This window comes from Cervus canadensis, chromosome 13 (genome assembly GCF_019320065.1).
Source record: "Cervus canadensis isolate Bull #8, Minnesota chromosome 13, ASM1932006v1, whole genome shotgun sequence".
In the NCBI taxonomy this organism is placed as follows: domain Eukaryota; kingdom Metazoa; phylum Chordata; class Mammalia; order Artiodactyla; family Cervidae; genus Cervus; species Cervus canadensis.
This window is the reverse complement of record NC_057398.1, coordinates 19,371,500-19,392,538: the sequence shown is the minus strand read 5'-3', so window position 1 is coordinate 19,392,538 and position 21,039 is coordinate 19,371,500. Positions and strand designations below refer to the sequence as shown.

At 37.3% G+C, this 21,039-nt stretch overlaps 1 protein-coding gene across 4 annotated transcripts in view; it reads left to right on the top strand.

Moving 5' to 3' along the window:
• Positions 1-16,678, top strand: part of SOAT1 (sterol O-acyltransferase 1) — a 66,258-nt gene extending 49,580 nt beyond the window's left edge. For all 4 annotated transcript variants that reach the window (XM_043485434.1, XM_043485432.1, XM_043485433.1 and 1 more), the window contains 12 exons: positions 487-546; positions 1,551-1,658; positions 2,477-2,759; positions 4,396-4,474; positions 6,495-6,576; positions 6,858-6,903; positions 7,953-8,082; positions 9,353-9,450; positions 10,722-10,820; positions 11,447-11,582; positions 12,194-12,339; positions 14,456-16,678. In XM_043485434.1, coding sequence (XP_043341369.1) covers positions 487-546; positions 1,551-1,658; positions 2,477-2,759; positions 4,396-4,474; positions 6,495-6,576; positions 6,858-6,903; positions 7,953-8,082; positions 9,353-9,450; positions 10,722-10,820; positions 11,447-11,582; positions 12,194-12,339; positions 14,456-14,512 — 1,324 coding nt within the window. In that variant the 3' untranslated portion in view covers positions 14,513-16,678. The remainder of the gene's footprint in view (positions 1-486; positions 547-1,550; positions 1,659-2,476; positions 2,760-4,395; positions 4,475-6,494; positions 6,577-6,857; positions 6,904-7,952; positions 8,083-9,352; positions 9,451-10,721; positions 10,821-11,446; positions 11,583-12,193; positions 12,340-14,455) is intronic.
• Positions 16,679-21,039: the final 4,361 nt, after the last annotated feature.

The window sequence follows — 21,039 nt, the reverse complement described above, 5'->3', positions numbered from 1 at the left end:
TCTCCAACATGGCAGGCGGATTCTTTACCAGCTGAGCCACAAGGGATCATAAATATCAGTGCCATTTTGGAGGGCAGATCAATAATAGTATGTGAACTGAGTAAAGTATGGCTGGAGTCTTGTCCTTAGGAATATTTAGGAGAAGGAAGAGTGGTTGTCAGCCTGTCATTCCAGGAATGCCTCTCTCTCCATAGGGGCTGGCCAGGCATTTCCAGGAGGCTTAAGTGCTGTTCTGGCTACTTTTGCCTAACATCTCTTCCTTCCTAATCAGATGTGTCTGCACCTACCTCATAGCGTTGTTCAGAAGGAACAAATGAGATAACATGCATAAAACCCTAACACAGTATCTGGATCATAGTGAGAAGGCAGTTAGTTAATATTACAAGCTATAGTTGGTAGTATTTATTCCTTCTCTTTATCCATAGGTTTAAATTTCTTGTAATACTTGAAGTACTCATATTTTATTTTAATTTTTGGTCTTCCCAGAGATCTGAGAGCACCTCCGGAACATGGAAAGATTTTTGTTATAAGGCGATCTGTCTTAGAGTAAGTATTTTTAGTTGTTTTGGTTATTTGTTTGAATTTTTAAAAATCAGGCTATTCTGATTGTTAGAATCACTGTGTAATCTATGAATGTTTGTTCTGTGTTTATGTAATCCGTTAGTTTTGATACTTCTTTTTGTACATTTGCCATCTCTTGCTCCTCCTTTGATTTTTTTGGTTCTGCGTCTGGTTTCAAAAGAGAAGTTGTACGTAAGAGTGGTTATTGGTCCTCTGATAAATTCCTTGAAGTTGTGCTTCAGAGAATTGGTTACCCAAAGAGCTGGAACAAAACTTTCCCAATTGAGTAAACCACTTTTGAGAGAGTATGGCTGCCTTCTTGACACATAAGTTTTTTTCATCTCTCTTTGGCTAGGCTTTGAGACTTGATAGATTTCTCAGCTTTACTTATTTTAGAACCCTAGTTGTGTAGATTTTTTTCTTAATTATTAATATTTATTTATTTGGCTCTGCTGGGTCTCAGTTGAGCACATGGAATCTTTAGTTGCAGTGTACAAACTCAGCTGCAGCATGTGGGATCTAGTTCCCTGACCAAGGATCAAACCCAGGTCCCCTGCATTGGAACCTTGGAGTCTTAGCCACTGGACCACCAGGGAAGCTTCCTTGTTTTGTTTATTTTTAATTGAAGGATAATTACAATATTGTGTTAATTTCTGTCGTGTATCAATATAGATCAGTCATAGCAGTTATGTAGATTTTATGGGGGGAAAATAGGCTATGTAGACTAATTGTGGCAACCTCATTTGTGAACTGAAAATTGAAAGTGCATTTTGAGTAGGTAATGAGCATTTCTTTTGAAATGCTCTGTGAGTAGGTAATTATTATTCATTTCTTTATAAGAATACTGATACTCATTAGTAATATTTCGTGATTACTGTTGAGATGTTTTTGGAGCATGGATTAAGCATCTTCTGAACTACTTTGAAGTAAAGTCTTTAATATTTGATGTTTTAAAATATTGATTAATTTTATTTGAACTGAAATTACAGTGAGCTGTTTGAGGTGGACCACATCAGAACAATATATCACATGTTCATTGCCCTCCTCATTCTCTTCATTCTCAGCACACTTGCAGTAGATTATATTGATGAAGGAAGGTAAGACAGCATACCTGTTTAGTGGATGCATGGGGTAAATAATTCAGTTAAATCGCTTCAGAAAATCCCAGAACAGCTGGTTCAAGAGTGAGATCCCTCTCTCTTGAAAAGTACAACCAAAAAGAATATTAGAAGTTTTATTACTTTTAATTTTTTAAATAGTCTGTTTTAATAGACCATATTAGTTGTTTCTAGGTAATTTTCCTTTAGGAAAATTTGGAGAGAATTTTGTATATATAACATCAATTTTTCTACTGTGGTATGTATTATAGGTTGTTTCTAAAAATAGGGTAGCTTATTGGAATTTAATGTTTGAAAAATGTGATATTTTAATGTAAAAATCAAATAACTAAAAATGACAGTGATAATCACACATTGAATTATGTGCTTTATTAGTAAATTAAAATTTGAGATAATGATGTGATGTGTATTAGATTTTCAGATTGTATTATTTCTTTCTGAAAAACCATCGTTTGTACATAACTGATTGCTGTTTGAACATTTCAGATACTAACTTTGCCATAGACTATTTCAGAGTTTAAAATACATTAATGTGAGAATCTACTCTTTGGGAAATTCAGAGTCTTATTTTAGTATTTTAGATATCATAGGTTCAAAGACCATATTATCCTATGGCTTTTAGAAAATAAATTGTGAAGTGGAGGCTTAGGAGCACAAATGTTACATCCATGTCTTCTGTTTATTAGTGTTGTTTCCTGAAGTTGAGGGTTTGAGGTCTGAAAGTTTTTAATTTTATGAATCTGTGTGTATTTAAAAAATCCACTTCTGTGTTCTTTCTTTGTGTTTTTTCTCCCCAGGCTGGTGCTTGAGTTCAATCTCATGTCTTATGCTTTTGGGAAACTTACTGTTGCTATGTGGACATGGTTCACCATGTTCATATGTACACTTACAGTTCCTTATTTCCTGTTTCAACGCTGGGCCAGAGGCTATCACAGGACTTCTCATCCAGTGGTCTATTCTTTCATACACTGCTTCCTTTTTGTGGTCTTCCAGACTGGAGTTCTAGGTATAGGACCACTTTATGTTGTGTTAGCATATACACTACCACCAGCTTCCCGGTTCATCGTTATACTTGAACAGGTAAGATTTTGAGTGTGCCTAGTGCAATGATTTGCTTAGTTAGTAATAATAATTCAGTTGCTTTTGTTAATTAGTTGGATAAATTTTCATATCTGGTTCTTTAGGCTCTTAATTATAAAATTAAAGTGTTAACTAGATCATCTTTTAAAATTCGTTCTATCTTCAGTGTCTAATTCTTGATAATTTAAATAAATTGAACTATTCTGGATGAATTCAAATTTAGTTCTTGAACATTTTTTTTAGAAACCATCTAAATTAGAAAATATTTTTGTCATTGAAAACTCCACTTTTAAAGTGTCAGATTGATTGTTTTGTCATATAACCATCTAAAAGATTTATTTTGCTTGTACGCCCTTCAGAATTTTCTGACTTACATTGGCTATCTGTAATGTAACAATGGATTGGTTCAAAATGGGGAAAGGAGTACATCAAGGCTGTATATTGTCGCCCTGCTTGTTTAACTTGTATGCAGAGTATATTATGCAAAATGCCGGGCTGGGTGAATCACAAGTTAAAATCCAAATTGCTGGGAAAAATAACAACAACCTCAGATATGCAGATGATACCACTCTAATGGCAGAAAGTGAAGAGGGAGGGACTATAGAGCCTCTTGATGAGGGTGAAAGAGGGAAGTGAAAAGCTGTCTTAGAACTCAGCATTCAAAAAACTAAGTTCATGGCATCTGGTCCCATCATTTCATAGCAAATAGAAAGGGGAAAAGTGGAAGCAGTGACAGATTTTCTTTTCTTGAGCTCCAAAATCACTGTGGGTGGTGAGTACAGCCATGAAGTTAAAAGGTGCTTGCTCCTTGGAAGGAAAGCTATGACAAACCTAGACAGCATGTTAAAAAGCAGAGACATCACTGCTGACAAAGGTCCATCAAGTCAAAGCTATGGTTTTTTCAGTAGTTATGTGCGGATGGGAGAGTTGGACCGTAAAGAAGGCTGAGCACCAAAGAATTGATGCTTTTGAACTGTGGTCCTGGAGAAGATACTTGAGAGTCCCTTGGACTGCAAGGAGATGAAACCAGTCAATCCTAACGGAAATCAGTCCTGAATATTCATTGGGAAGGACTGATGCTGAAGCTTCAATACTTTGTCCACCTGATGTGAAGAGCCAACTCACTGGGAAAGGCCCTGATGCTGGGAAAGATTGAGGGCAGGAGAAGAGGGCATCAGAGGTTGAGATGGTTGTCTGGAATCACCGATTCAATTGGCATGAGTTTGAGCAAACTTCAGGAGATACAGAACAGGGAAGCCTGGCGTACTGCAGTCCATGGAGTGGCAAAGAGTTGGACATGACCGCCACTGATCAGCAATAACAGCAATGCTCTGCTTGGTTGTCTGAAATGCTCTGTTTGATGAAAAGGACTATTTCAGGAGACTTCCTTTGAACAGGCTTTTAATTTCTCAATTCATAATATACATGTAATAGCGGTGTTAGATGCAAAGTAATTTGAGTAATAATATATCCCTCTTTAGAGTTCTTCACTGTTTAGTCCGTTAAAGTGAGTTTGAGTTGGCATATACAAAATTAATAGCTCTTTATGTGATTATAATCTTGTGCTGTTCAGTGGTTGCTTATAGGAGACAAGACAGTGATAGAAAAGTCATCTTTCCTTCCTTCTCCTTTGCAGATTCGTTTTATAATGAAGGCCCACTCATTTGTCAGAGAGAATGTGCCTCGGGTACTCAATTCAGCCAAGGAGAAATCAGGTATGTAATTCCAGAAGTCAAAGGATTGTTCATAGGGTATTTCAACCTTAGGGTGTTTACTGGGATTGATTGTATATTACATTCTGTAGACATTATGTTTGGTTTTAAATACAAGGATCCAAAAAACCCAACTTGTTAGGAAGGAGAAATATATATATATATATATATATGGTCTGCATTGATTTGGAAGACTTTCTTGCTATTTCCTGATTATTTCCATTTTACCTTTGTAGCAACCCAAATTTAAAAACACTGATTATTAGACTCCTGCAACTTTGCATTATTTGTACAGAATGTTTTTTTTAAATTTATTTTAATTGGAGGATAATTGCTTTACAATATTGTGATGATTTTTGCCATACATCAGCATGAATTGGCCACAGGTATACAAGTGTGCCCTGCATCCTGAACCCCACTCCCACTTGCCTCCTCACCCTAGCCCTCTGGGTTATCCCAGAGCCCTGGCTTTGGGTGCCCTGCTTCATGCATCAAACTTGCCCTGGTCATCTGTTTTACATACTTGTATACATACATATACTTGTTTCAATGCTATTCTTTCAAATCATGCCACCGTCACCTTCTCCCACAGAGTCCAAAAGTCTGTTCTTTACATCTGTGTCTCTTCTGCTGTCTTGCATATAGGGTCATCATTACTGTCTTTCTAAATTTCATACATATTCCTTAATATACAGTATTGGTGTTTCTCTTTCTGACTTACTTCACTCTGTATAATAGGCTCCAGGTTCATCCACCTCATTAGAACTGACTCAGATGTGTTCCAGTGGGAAATGAGTAATATCCCATTGTATGTGTACCACAACTTCTTTATCCATTCATCTGGCGATGGACATCTAGGTTGCTTCCATGTCCTAGCTATTGTAAACAGTTCTGCAGTGAACATTAGGGTACATGTATCCCTTTCAATTCTGGTTCCCTCAGTGTGTATGCCCAGCAGAGGGATTGCTGGGTCATATGGCAGTTCTATTTCCAATTTTTTAAGGAATCTACACACTGTTCTCCATAGTGGCTATACCAGTTTGCATTCCCACCAGCAGTGTAAGAGGGTTCCCTTTTCTCCTCACCCTCTCCAGCATTTATTGTTTGTAGACTTTTTGATGGTGGCTTTTCTGACTGCTGTGAGATGGTACCTCATTGTGGTTTTGATTTGCATTTCTTTGATAATGAGTGATGTTGAGCATCTTTTCATGTGTATGTTAGCCATCTGTATGTCTTCTTTGGAGAAATGTCCGTTTAATTCTTTGGCTCACTTTTTGGTTGGGTGGTTTGTTTTTCTGGTATTGAGCAGCATGCAGCTGCTTATATATTTTGGAGATTAATTCTTTGTCTGTTGTTTCATTTACTATTATTTTCTCCCATTTGGAAGGCTGCCTTTTCACCTTGTTTATAGTTTCCTTCATTGTGCAAAAGCTTTTAAGTTTAATTAGGTCCCATTTGTTTATTGTTTCTATTTCCATTACTCTGGGAGGTGGGTCACAGAGGATTTTTCTGTGATTTATGTCAGAGAGTGTTCTGCCTATGTAGAATGTTAATAGATTCATTATGCCCCATGTGCCTTCTCCTTCCAAATCAAGGAGTCACAGGAATAACTTAACCTTAAAAGGATTAAAAGTGAAGTCACTCAGTTGTGTCCGACTCTCTGTGACTCCATGGACTATAGCCTACCAGTCTCCTCTGTCCATGTAATTTTCTGGGCAAGAGTACTGGAGTGGGTTGCTATTTACTTCTCTAGAGAATCTTCCTAACCCAGGGATTAAAACCAGGTCTCCTGCATTGCTGGCAGACGCTTTAGCTTATGAACCACCAGGGAAGCCCACAGAGGGATGGGTAATATTCAGTTAATTTAGGGATAAGAAGTCATCATTTTGACAGAGCGAGAGGAAACATCATCAGCTAAGGAGAGGTAGCTTTTTGTCTTCCCTATTCTGTGCTTAAATTCCCCTTTCAGTTTTGTTGAAAGAAAATGAAGAGCCTCCAGTCTAACATAGTTTCCTATTTCCAGGCACTGTTCCAGTACCTACAGTCAACCAGTACTTGTATTTCTTGTTTGCTCCTACCCTCATCTACCGTGACAACTATCCCAGGTAATGGCACTAGGAAGCAGAAATGGGAAAGCACCAGAATGCGCCAGGAGTGAGGCAGTTAGGTGGGCCAGTTCATGGCCAGAGCAGGACTACTGCTGGCATGGGAAATCCCAAATGGTGATTCTGGCAATCTGATTTGATTGCAGTAATTCTTAACAGAATTATACACGTATTTCCTGCATCAAAAATTATATTCTATGGGGGGAAAATACTGTGAGGATCTTTTTTAAAGTTCAGTTATTTACTTTATTGAGAAAGTTGTTTTGTTTCTTCCCTTTTAGGACTCCCACTGTAAGATGGGGTTATGTGACTATGCAGTTTGCACAGGTAAATTTTTTTGAAGTGCCTGAGGTTTGTTGGTTGGTGGGAGATGGGGATTTGAATACAATAATAACTTAATATATTTAAAATGTTGGTAAATTCATGTCTACCAGGAGCTCTGAAACCCTTACTAAAGTCTTACGTATATAAATGTGTGTGTGTGTGTATATATATAAGTGTGTGTGTGTGTATATATATATTTTAATATTGTGGTAGAATCACAGAGTGTACAACAACTGTTTTAACCATGTTTAACTGTACAGTTCAGTGGCACCAAGTACATTCACATTATTGTGCAACTCTCACCATCATCCATCTCCTGAAATTTTTCACCTTCCTAAATTGAAACTCTGTCCCCATTAAACACTAACTCCTCGTCCCCCCTCCTTACCCCAGCCCCTAGCATTTACCAGTGTTCTTTCTGATTCTGTGAATTTGACTATTCTAGATGTCTTGTGTAAGTGGAAACTCTTCCCAGTACAGTAACTGGTATTTGCTTTGCCAACACCTCAAAAGTAGTTTCCTATAATAAAACTTTTAATTGTAATTAAAGTAATTTTATGTGGTTACTTCAGTTTGCATCTACACTAATTTCCCCCTCCATTTCTGTTTTTTATTTTATTATTGATATATATGTGTAGATGTGGTCTGACACTCTCCCAACCCCTTATCTGTATCATAAATCCCAGAAGAACAAATTTTAAAATTTTGTGTCAATCAAATACCCATTTATGAAATAGGTTTTTTTTGTTATGGGTTTCATGTAACAGGAAAAGCAGATTTCAAAATCTGATCTTTTAAAAATGCCATTTGGTAAAGGCTTGAGAATGGGTATGATAGATATTAGCCTTGAGTACTATCTCTGAAGGATTATAAAGTTCAGCAATCTTATACACTCATGTTAAATGGTGTGTGTGTGTGTGTGTGTGTGTGTGTGTGTGTATGTAAACATTAGTTTATGGATTACATATGTATCTTCTTTTGAAGGAAAAAAATCACTTTTTATCTTTCCTGATCAAGCCACCATTATTGTAATTATCTTTGTTATGTTCCAGGTTTTTGGTTGCTTTTTTTATGTGTACTACATCTTTGAAAGGCTCTGCACCCCCTTGTTTCGGAATATCAAACAGGAGCCCTTTAGCGCTCGTGTTCTGATCTTATGTATATTTAACTCCATCTTGCCAGGTAATGTGGGTACTGGTTAATATGGCCATTCATGAAGTTGCAAGGAAAACAGAAAGCTATTGCATATGAGCACCTTTGATTGACCTGCTTTTCACTATAAACTCATCTACACAGCTGTACCCATCTTTGATCTCTTTCCATATGTCCCACAAATGAAGCATACTTCCTATCTCTGGCTATTCTTTCCATTTGTCATCTCATTTTCACTCAAGTTTTGCTTTCTCTGACTGTGGTGAATGCACACAGCCCATATTTATGCTTTATCTTCTCATTCACTATTCAGTCACTGTACTCCTGCTCCTGATTGGACCAGGCCATTGAAATGGCCTTTATTAAAATCACTGATCTCCTCCAGTAGTTGGTTTAGCCCTTAATCTGTTTGATCTCCATGAAGCATTGAATGCTGTTGACCACGTGTTAAAGTCTCTCTTGCCCCTCTTATTCTCCTGTCTTTCTGGCCATGCTGTACATAGCAGTGAACAGCTTACAGTTTCCTTTCCTTACTCATTCTCTTTTCTCTACCCATTAAATGTTATTGTTTCCTGTCGTCATGTTCTCTCTTCCTTTCCCTCCACCCCAGATATTTTCTAGTACCACTCCCTGATTGCCCTTCAAGATTTACTCCAATAAATCTATCTGTCCTTCTGATAGAATACGTGTCACTTAACGTATATCTTCCTCAGTAGGCTGCAAATTCCATAAGCACAAAGATTGTGTGTTATAGTCAGGTCAGCCAGTCATAGTCTCTCCTACATATTCTTACATAGTCTTATACATAGTAGACTATTTTTGAAAGGGATGGGCATGTAAATGGATATGTTAAAATATTGTGTAATGTATATAAAGTGCTGATGAACTTTGTTTATAGTGGAGAAGACATTTAGTATTTGGTATTAAAAAAATAAACAGACATTTGCCTCGTAGAGAGGTATTAGAAAGTTGCTTCCAGGTTGTGGGATGGATTCAAAGGCATGGAATATTTTAGAATGACAGAAGTCTACTACCAAGTTAAGCCATACATTTAGGCATTTCCATTAAAAACAAACTGGGTCATTTTCGTCTATAAAACCCACTTGGAAGAAAGTCATTTCTTTATTGGGTTGAAATAATTAGCTTTCAAAAAACACCATATTGTTTCTGGAATGGATAAGCTGGAATAGTTACTTTAATTTTACAAAGTAATTTAGCTAAGCAAATGACAACATGTAATTAACTTACTAGTATATGAACTATTTGGAAAGACTCTTAATATTGTTCATCTTATTTTTAGGTGTGCTGATACTGTTTCTTATTTTTTTTGCCTTTTTGCACTGCTGGCTCAATGCCTTTGCTGAGATGTTACGCTTTGGTGACAGGATGTTTTATAAGGTAACATGTACTTGGACTCATTCTCCTTTTCACGTTTTGTGTCCTCATTGTTAAGTATTTGAATATTGTTGGCTACTAGCTTTTTAATATAAATGTTGTGAAGTCATTTTCCCCCACAGGTTTTACCAATATTAAGTCAGAAATTTTGTTGCTGATAAAAGTGGCATAGTCTTGTCTTTTCTGCTGCCTCTAACATCTGCTCCCTTAGATCCACATTTGGTTTCTAATGGATCCCATACTGGTGATTATAGTGGAAGATCATGTGTCCAGAGGGCATTCTGAGACTTTGCTAACTTTTTATCCATTTGAACTTGGCTGTCTGGTGCTGTAGGAGCAATCTCAGCAAATTATTCTATGTAAGATTGTTCAACAGTCCATGAAGGAAGTAACATTTCGCTCCTTTGTTTTGATAGGCTTTAATTCTGCTTCACATAGTATTCTTAGGCTTCCAAAGTTGGTATTAAGTTGTAGGCTGGAGGCAGATTGGCTCATAGTGTTTTGTCCTAAGTCGCTTCAGTCGTGTCCGACTCTTTTCAACCCCATGGACTGTAGCCTGCCAGGCTTCTCTGTCCTTGGAATTCTCCAGGCAAGATTACCTGAGTGGCTTGCCTTTTCCTCCCCCAATGGTGTTCTGTAATCCTACCCGAAGCCCTCTAGAGTTTTGTTTGTTGATGTTTTGGCAACACTCTGAGCCTACCCCACTCTTCTCTCAAAAAAGCTCTGAGTGTGGTGTAAATTTTAGATGTCTTCTTGCGTTGGTTTGATCTTAGACTAAGGAACAAGATACATCTAAAGGAGCACTGGGACTTGGAGGTGGCTACCATCTCACTTGTACAACTTAGATTTTGCTATTTATGATACCAGCAAACTGATCTTGAGGGTTCTCATACTATCTAAGTCTGTGTGACCTTCAAATTCTCTCATTGTGTTTTAGCAAGGTAAGTGATTGTTACTTAGATGAACATTAGATTACTTATATATATTATTTACTTATCTTGAATGATTATGTTGTGTATCTTCCATCATAATTTGTTTGATGATGATGAGACACAATGAACCTGGGAACTAATCATCCATTGAATTAGGATTAATGTCACATTGAACACTAATAACCAAAATGCCTTTGAAGATTTTTTGGCATCAGTGTGTGAACTAACAATTTATCATAACACTCTCTGGATGTTTCATTATGTGCATATGTTCTCTGGGAGTATTCAGGAGGTTTTGCTTTGGCTCTGTTTATGTGTTTACACCTTTGCTTTCTTCCTCAGGATTGGTGGAACTCTACATCGTACTCTAACTATTACAGGACCTGGAATGTGGTGGTCCATGACTGGCTATATTACTATGCTTACAAGGACTTTCTCTGGGTGAGCAGCGAGGTTTAGTTGAAATTGTTGAAGAAACAGAGATTCTTTTCCAGAAAGTTATACTTAGTTGTCTTCAATTTTCTTGTGAGCCCTTAAGGTCTCAGAAGTTTTCTGCTTTGAGTAGTATTGCTTAGAGGACCAGTGTGTACAGTTACTAGAATTAAGACCATGTCTTTGCTCTGGATTTCATGGCTACAATGTAAGAATGCATGGAGGCATTTGGAGAAGCTGAAATGATCCACCGGTAATGGTTGATTTTTTTTTTTTTTTTTGAGGAGTCTCATTGCCAACAGATAATCTCCAATCTCCCCCTAACTTTCTCCATTTGTATGTTTTGTCAACCATAGTGAGTTACAGGTATAAGTTATTAACGTTTTTGAACATATGCTCAATCTTTCAACATGAGTTTTAGAAATGCCTCATTTAGTGAAATAAGGATTTTTAAGCTTAGATGTTTTTTGTCATTATTTTAGCACATTTGTATTACTCCAGGGAGTAAACTTAGAAAATCAAATACAGATATAATTAAATGGGTGCCTTTAGTACGTTTTCATTGTGTCTCATGCAGTGCACGTTTGATCACTCACTTTTTGAAAAGCGCCTTTACTATTTTCCTTTCGCTCCAGTTTTTCACAAAGAGGTTCAAGACAGCTGCCATGCTGGCCGTCTTCGCTGTGTCCGCCGTGGTGCATGAGTATGCCCTGGCTGTTTGCCTGAACTTTTTCTATCCAGTGCTCTTTGTGCTCTTCATGTTCTTTGGAAGTGAGTATCTTGGCATCTCGTGAGTACTGAGTATAACGCTGAAAAAGAAACTTAGAAAAGAAAAATAGAAAATTGATGTAGAAAACCAGGTAGTAGTCATACCATATCAAGGCAGTGTTTGTCAGATCGTAAGAACATTAATTTTGAGTAATTATACACAATTCTATTGCAAGATGTTTACACTTTGATGTTGGGAAATGAGCTCAATAAGCTGTTGAAGACTATTGATAACACTGCTTTGGTAGCTCATAAAAACTATAAAAAACCTTGCCATTCTTAAACTCTATTAACAGTGTTCACCCTCTGAAAAAGAACTAACCCTTTTTTTGGGTGGGGTGGAGAGGGACAAGTTAGAATATGAATGCTTTCATGGAATATATATTTTCACCTATTTGAAATACTGACTTATTTCCAAATAATCACTGATTAATAAGTTTTAACAATGAAGCTTTGCTTTTACTTACATGACCAGTGGCCAGAATAGAACTGTATATACACACTTGAAGCTGTTTATGATAACTGAATGATTATAGCAAATTTCTGAGTCTCCTAAACTCCTGGTAGATTGTTTTGATGACTGTATATAACTTTTGTTGTTTTCACAACTTTAGTGGCTTTCAACTTTATTGTCAACGATAGTCGGAAAAGACCAATTTGGAATGTTCTGATGTGGACTTCCCTTTTTGCGGGCAATGGAGTCCTCCTGTGTTTTTATTCTCAAGAGTGGTATGCACGTCAACACTGCCCTCTGAAAAATGTGAGTCTTCAATCAGACTGGAGTAGAAAATAACCTATTTGTCCTCTGATTATGAGAGTTGTGGGCAGGATTAAGGGGAAGGGGGTAGTGGAGATGGTGATGAATTAATGTTAAGGGGAGGGAAATGTGGAATAAAAGCAGTAACTTACCTAATCTTACTGTACTGTCCTTGAACTTTTTCTTTTCTTTTGTTTTCTTCCTGTGAATTCTCCTAGTTCTTGGTTCTGTCTCTCTTTTTTCCCTCCTCATCTGATTTTTCTTTAGCTCCTTCTAATATTCTTCCTGTGCCCTGAAAAGTGCAGGTCTTCTCCAGGGTTTTCTCGGTGGCATGTGTATCCATTCCAACCCACAAATATTTATCTTTTACCTCTTCCTTTCTGAAGTAATAAACTCTTTGTAACAGTTTTCAGCTAGACTCATATGCCTATGAGCCCATTTCCCTTTATTTTTTAACTGGAAGATACTTGCTTTACAGTGTTGTGCTGGTTTCTGCCAGCTATATGTATATATATATATTCCCTTCCTCTTGAGCCTCCCTCCCACCACTGGCATTCCACCCCTCTAGGCTGTCCTAAAGCACCAGGCTGAGTTCCTTATGTTATCCAGCAGCTTCTCACTATCTGTTTTACTCATGGTAATGTGTTTATGTCAGTGCTACTTTCTCAATCCTGTTATTTTGTTCTTGTTTTCTTTTTTGTAATTATGTGAGAGTCTCATTCGTAGAACTTTTAGCTGCTTATAGACTAACTCCCAAGTATTGAGGTGGGCGGGGCTTCTTGATGCACCTGCCGGGCATCCCTCCCTGGCGCCTGTACCTGAAGGTGTGTGTGTGCAGTTGCGTGCGCCTCTCTGTGACCCCATGGGCTGTAGCCCACCAGGCTCCATGCAGTCTTCCAGGTACGAATACTGGAGCGGGTTGCCATTTCCTATTCCAGGGGATCTTCCCCACCAAGGGATTGAACCTGCGTCTCTTGCGTCTCCTGTATTGGCAGGTGGATTCTTTACCACTGCACTACCTGGGGAGCTCATAACTAAAGATACTTGAAATCAAATCATTCGGTTTCCCTTCCAAAGCTTCTGCTGTCAACCCTGATTTTGCTGTGCTGCTCTCAACCCCCTCCTTATTTCCTGTGAATCCCCTTTGTGCATTTGAGCCAGTTGCTCTGAACTCTGTCTCTCGTCATTCTGCTCTTTGCACTCAGATTTCACCTGTCAGATTTTATCAAAATCCAGTTCGGGTGCAGTGTCATCCATGAAGCTTTTTTCCAGTTCCTGCGCCAGTCTCTCTATTTCTGAACTCTCTCCTCTTCCTCATTTAGATAATTTCAGTAATTTTAAACTTTGTGTTATTATAGTAATTTGTCTATATTGTCTATAATTTGTCTAATTTGTAATTTGTCTAATTGTCTATATCATCCTTAACCCACCGCCATTTAGATTTTGGGTGGTGCTTATAAAATAAAACACAAGATACAGAAAAAGGGTAATGCCTATTTGGAATTTCGTCAGGAGTCCATGCAGTTTTGTAAATTTTACTGGACTTAGCCTCATGTAAAGCCTTCTAAATCAAGTAAATCTGTGCTGTAGATAAAAATGATGAACTCTCTTTGAATATAGCTTAACTACTGGAAGGCGTTTAAGACATGCACAGTATGTGGGCTTCTCTGGTGGCTCAGTGGTAGAGTCTGCCTGCCAATGCAGGAGACACTTGGGTTCGATCCCTGCTCTGGCAAGATCCCACATGCTGCAGAGCAACTAAGCCTGTGTGCCATAGCTGCTGAGCCGGTGCTCTAGAGCCTGGGAGCCTCAACTGCTGAGCTCATGTGCTGCAGCTTCTGAAGCCCGTGCACCCTAGAGCCTCTGCTTCACAACAAGAGAAGCCACCACAATGAGAAGCCCGCACGCCGTTAACTAGAGAGTAGCCGCCACTCGCCACAACTAGAGAAAAGCCCGAGCAGCTTCGAAGACCCAGTATAACCAAAAATAAATAAATAAATACATAATAAAATTTTAAAAAAGACAGTACAATATGTAACAGCACCCCCTTAATCTACTCCATACCTCATGTACAGAGCATACAAATAAACTATTCTTCCATTTTTTTTCCCCCTTGAAGCCCACATTTCTGGATTATATCCGGCCACGTTCCTGGACTTGTCGTTACGTGTTTTAGAAGCTTGGAGTTTGTTTCCTTCCTTGACACTGAAGATTGGGTATTCGACCTGACTTGGGGCCAGCATCTGTTTCCAGCCATCATGAAGTTAATCTGTGTTACTTGGACCACTTCAGGCTTTACAGATTGCTCACTCCATTCCTAGGTCACCTGAAAATGAGCTGTTAGAAGTTTACTGGAAGTTTGGACACTTTTAAGCAGTCAATTTTTTTCCTTTTTGGGAGAAGGGAAACTTATAGCTGATGTAATGACAGATTTTTGCTAAGTCATATCAGCTTAACTCTCAGAACTTTGGTTTTGTTTCTTAACTCCATCTAATTAGAGACCAAACATCATGTTTTCTTGGCCACTGAATTAGCCAGAACACTGATGAAGAAATCACTTAAGTACCTGTGACTTAGAAATTTTTTCATGCACACTGTTGGAATGTATGCTAATTAACCATGCAATTGGGAAAGAAAATAATGTGGAATGTTTTGCTGTTTCTAGTAGAGAAAATATCTATTTTTCCAAATATAATCTTATTACATATCCTAATTTGTATTTTTTTTTTTAAGTTCACGTCTATTCAATTTTTATCTTGTTTTTGCTGTACTGGGTAGTCATGATATCTGTGAAGCAAAATTATCCCTTACACCTTGAATTCTTGAGTTTGCATCCATAATATTATATATCGAGGGGGACAGAAGTGGGAAGAGAAAAAGAAGTGAGACTGGACAAAGAAAAATATTTTCTAATGTATGAAGCAGTTTTGAAAAAGATCTTGCAGAATCAGTCATGTGTTTAAACTATTTTATAGTAGAACTTATGTGGAAGATAAATTTCTTTTTGTTGTTTAAACTTTCAGATAATAATTTCTTTGACGTTATTTAGAAGTAACCATTGGTATAGTTGTTTTATCTAATGAATACTGACTTCCATTATTTTGCAGACTAGTGAGTCTGTATCATAAGTATTAATCACCACCATTAATATTAAAGGGAATACTAAAGATCCAGAGAAGCTGGCTTCTGCATTTGCTCAATTATTCTTAATGGTAGTATACTTTAGGTATAGTAAATAATAGGTGATCATTTTCAAGAAAATGTACTCTGTTGTGTGGTGTTCCCATGCTATAAGATGCCTAGGGCTAATAATACAATGTGGTGTGTAGGAATTATTTTGGTTGTTTATATGAGGTATGATTATGTCTGTAAAGATAGAGCTTTGGAAGGGACTTTGGAGACCATGTAGGTCCACTCCAAAGAAGGGAGACTTAATTACTCAAAACTGGCAAAGAGCCAACTTGAGAAGCTATTCTCTTGGTATTCTAGCAGCCCTACTGCTGTTAGAAAGTTGTGAGAAGTCTTTTTCAAATTTACTTAAAGTCAATTTGAATCTCACAGAAAGGTAAGTAAAATTTCTTGATAGTCATAACTTTATGTGTACGGCAAGTAACCAGCTAAGTCCCCTCTTTTATTTCCCATACCTTTGGTCCAGTTGAGCTTAGGCAAATCCACCCTTAACAGACAAAACCGTACCTCAAGGAAGGTTATTTTTAAAAGGTACTCCACATGTTCCCAAGCAGTAATTATCTGTACAGTGGTATTGTAATTGTAATGGAATGGCATTTTAATATAACTCACAATTTCCAGCATTTTTTAAAAAATTAAAATGAGTCAATCACTGGAACTTAGAACTACATTTTAAATATAAAGGGGGAGTTGAGAAAAGCACACTGGTTTAAGATGTGGTTATGCATAAGCCAGTCTACTGAAGTGAGAGAATGGAATTCTTAGGTCTGTATTTTTTGTTCAGTACTGTGAATGTACACTCTCATTGAGAGGACTTGTTGCTGTGTACTCATTCTGAATACTGTATTTATTAGACTGATCAACCCTGGGTTTTGTTTGTTTTTAAACTCTCATCCTCCCTTTGTTTATTAGTGCTTTTTTTTCTGCCCAAAATTTTAAAGTGACAACAAATAATATGTATATAATGATACACTCTTTAGAATGATAAGACTGTCCTAAGATATTTTTAGAAACACTTAAAGGGAAAGCCATTTTCTGTGAAAGACATTAGTTTGACAGCCATGGTCTTACTACTAGCTGCTTTTAACGAAAGTCTTGCCTTTAAAGAACTACTTACACTCTTTAAACAAATAAATTAAACTAAAACTTCTTACTAATGTGTTTCAGAAAGATTTATTGAGTTTTTTTTTTTTTTCATTCCCCTCTTGCTAATAGCGATGGAAATTATTTTCACTTATGGAATGATACTTTTTTCCTTTTGAAAAGTAGTGAGTTTAAAATTTCTTTCCTATAAAGTATTAATTAATAATCATTAGTTTGGGTGTGTTATCTAAGAGAATAACTAAGATCTCTAATGTCATACATTTGTTAGATGCTTTTATTCTCAATTCTGAATAAGGAAGGAAAATGGAGGGTGCTTTTATTGGTTTTTGGTGGATTAATTTCTGCAGTTGCCTAGGTAAAGTTGCTTCCTCATGTTAGAGCTTAATTAGAAAACCAAGGCTGCAATTCATTTAGTATGGGCAATTTTCATCATAATATAAAAACTATACTTGCCTGAAAAATTGAATCCTGAATTCTTTATAGGAAACAAATGGAACATTTTATGTTGTAAAAGTTGGTTACATGGGCTACATAGGTTAAAAAGATGTAAGTTATGAATTATTGAAGTCTTTTATGCAAAAATATTTTTGTTTTGTGTAGAATTATGTAATTTTGAATAAAGTTCATTGTTCTCTCTGGGGGAAAATGATGAAGATAAACTAGCATAACTGTGGTAAGTAGGTGGCCTAATATATAATACAGTGTAGTAGTTTAAATATGTTAGTTTTGAAACCTTTTAAGAAAAATTGAATTGTTAGACTTAAGCACAGCATATAAAACAGATAAACTATAGCTGCTTCTGGTTCAGATAGGGATATAGGGCTGGAGCCCTTCTTGTTTGGTTATACCCATTTCCTCCTACCCAGAATACCTAGCTTGTAAACCACCAGTGTGGCAAAAACAAAAAAGTCCATGTACAGACTTGTATTTAAGATAACCTCATACTTACTAGCAGTGTGACCCAAAGTTGCTGAATTTATCAGAGCCACAGTTTTCCTTGTCTGTAAAATGGGGATAATAACTACCTCACAGGGTTGCTACAAACAAGTAGCCCTGGTGGAAATAGGGCTTCATTATTTTCTTACTCTCCATAAATTTCAAACCTAAATCCTTACTATTATTTCGATGGAATCCTTAAAAAAAAAAGAAAGACCTGGGCATGGAGAATGTTTCCTGCACACTCCCAAGAATATATACTTTTCTTTTAAATAGACTCTCAGGATGATGTTGCATTGGCTTTGCACCTTGATATAATAGGCTCTCGTATAATAGAATTGGTAACAAGATTGCTAAAAGCATTCCTGTTGCCAGCTCCAAAATTACTTTCAGATTGATCTGTTTAGGGTAGGGTGGCAAACTTCTAAAAGGAAATTTTACTTGCCTGAAAAATGGAATCCTGAAGTCTTCATAGGAAATATAATGGAACATTTTTTGTCATAAAAGTTGGTCACATGGGCTACATAGCCTAAAAAAGATACAAGTTATGAATTGTTGAGGTCTTTTATGCAAAAAATATTTTTGTTTTCTGTGGAATTATATAAGTATTTCTGCTTTTACCTAAGTATTAAGTGTTTAGAACTAGTATATATAATACTTAGAAATTGTGGAGAGAAAGGAGACTAATAAGGCGTTACTTGTGCCAATGTAAGAATACTTCTAGTCTTACAAGGTAGAATAAATCTCTAAATGGAAGACAGTTCATACTTCTGTTAATAAAGCTTAAGTGACTTATTTACTAATGAAAATTTCATGTAACTTACATGAGTTATATAGTAGGGGTGTGTGTGTGTGTGCGCGCACGTGTGCACGCACACGCGTGTTTTCTGTTAAAGCTCGTCTTGGACATTCTTTCACATCTCCGGGCTTTTATGTTGATGGCTCAGAAATGGAAGGAACTGGGACATAAATGTTTTGAAGAATAAATGAATATTATTAGTGAAGCTTATGTAAGTATTGGATTAGTTTCTAACATCACTGAAGCTTCTGTCAGGTCACAGAGTGCTGGAACCCAGTTTTTAAAGAAGGTAGAATACAGCTACACTGGTTGAAACAGGGGAGTCATCCTTGCTTGGTCCACTGGTGCTCTTTCCCACCCTGAATTTAATGCCCAGTGTGAAAGTCAATAGATGCTAAAATTCATAAGCTTTAGGTTAGTGGGACAGCTGTACAAGCCATATAATCTATTAAATCCTTAATAAAGTTTCTTTGTCTTCCCTGTAAAGACTTATTCTAAATAGCTAATTTAGATTTGAGAAAAATAGAGGCCTAATTTCAGAAGTGATAGTTTTTTTAAAAAAAATTTAAACTCTCTGTACTCCATTTTTCCTAAATGCTTTCTTCCTTATTTCTACATTATTACATTTCACACTTCTGCAGTGAATATGCCCCTCCCAGCAGAAGGCCAGCCTTTATTTTAGCAGATACATCACTATGCTTTGTGGTGCTTTTTAGTTTATCTTAATGAAGTGGTAGCCTAAACACCCAAGGTGTTTAGAATTAAAAGGGGCCATAGAGATTATAATGTTTTTATTTTCAACCCTTTGCTCATATTTCTGTCAGCTGTTAGCCCAAAACCTAGAGATCTAAGCATGTAAACACAGAAGCAATGAAGCAATAGAACTGTCCAGTTGATTTTGAAACATTGTATTGAAGGTGTTTGTGCCAGGCACTATGCTTGGTACTGAGGAGTATGCCTACTGAAAATAGAAGTTTTCTCCCCTTCTGACATTTGCTTTTCAGACTAGAGGCATGTACAAAACTGTTAGGTGTCATTTTGGGGGGCTCCGAAGAGCTCTGGTACCATAGTCCTTTATGTCTCAACACAGAAAAGAATTTAGCCAGAGGCAAAGTGAGAGATAAGTGATTTATTAGAATAGGACACTTGTGAGGTTTACAAGTGGACAGGTGAGAAAGGCTGCATCCCAGAACTTACGGGGGCTATAGTTTTATAGTCAAAGGAAAAGTGGGGAGGGGGAGAAGAACTTTTTTTACTTTCTTGGGTAGACATTATGCTTCCATCATCAGCTCCTCCTCCGGGTTGAGCAGGGGAGTTTTCTTGTCCCTACATGGTCAAACTAGATCTACAAGTTACTGTTTTTTATGTGTGTAGAGAGTATGTCCTAGGGACCATCAGCTTCCTGAGCTCACTGGACAGGGTGTGAGTCTCTCGACACCATTGTTTTATTATTTTGGGGGCATGTCTCATGCTTCTGTTACATGGTTTTGTGGTTAAGCAAACCTGCTCTACTGAGTAATCATTAACTTAAAGGGGTCTCCCCCTGCTTCTTTTTTTTCTATTTACAACTCCCTAGTGGGATTAACTGTTCAATCACCTGCATGTCCCTTTACTCTGTCCCTATTATTTCCCCCCTCCAGTGGTTTAACCTTTTATGCTTAAAAGTGGGTAAAGGGCGATTGATGATCATTAGCTACTTGTGGATGAGATGAGATGGGAGGTGTAGGTCAGCCTAGTGAAGGAGTAACATCTGGCTGTCCCTTGTCTGTCGGGAGAACTGTAAGTCAATGTCATTCTGGTAGCATCATCCTTTTTAGCCCTCTTAGATGTTAAGCACTGGAGGATGAGTCTACAAAAAGATTTAAAAGAAATACAGCAATAAGCATTAGAAAAGTCATTAAATTCTTAATTAAATTACATGGTGGCTTTTAACATGAGAAGAAAACTTTTCAGTAGCTAAGTATTGCTCTGGGGAAAGCTGCTATATTTATGGAAATGGCTGCTCCAACCAAGGCTATTATCCCAGGGGGAACACACCCATGGATGAGGAGAGACCTCCTTTGTATGAAGTTAACCAAGGGGGTAATTTTCGGCCTAGCTATTACCTGCAACTATGTAAGTTGTCACTAACTGCCCTTATGGTTCTGCCTCAAAGAGAAATGTCTGATAAAAATCAAGAAACAAAGTTCTGCACTTTTTTCAGTGTCTGATCTAAATCTGGCAGATAAATTGGGGGATTTTTCTGAGGACCCTGAACATTTCACACAGGAGTTCACCTGGTTAATTAGATCTTTTGATTTCACCAGGGGTAATATACAGATTTTTATCTCACTGCTACACCCCTGAGAAAGAACAGCATATGATACTGGTAGCCAGAGTCCATTCTGATGAAATGACAGCCCAAGCCCAAGAGGGCCATTCAGTACACCAGGTGGGGAACAAAGCTGTCCTCAAGGCAGATCCACAATGAAATCACGAAATTTACTGATAGGGATAGATGGGACCATATGATTGTTTTTAATAGAAGGTATAAAATAGTTAGTGAAAGCTGCTAATTATGAAAAAAGTAGAAGTATAATGGGGACCAGATGAAAATTCTGCCATTTTTCAAGGTAGATTAGTGAAAGCTTTTAAAAAGTATACAAATGTGGATCCCCCATCCCCAAGGGACAGGC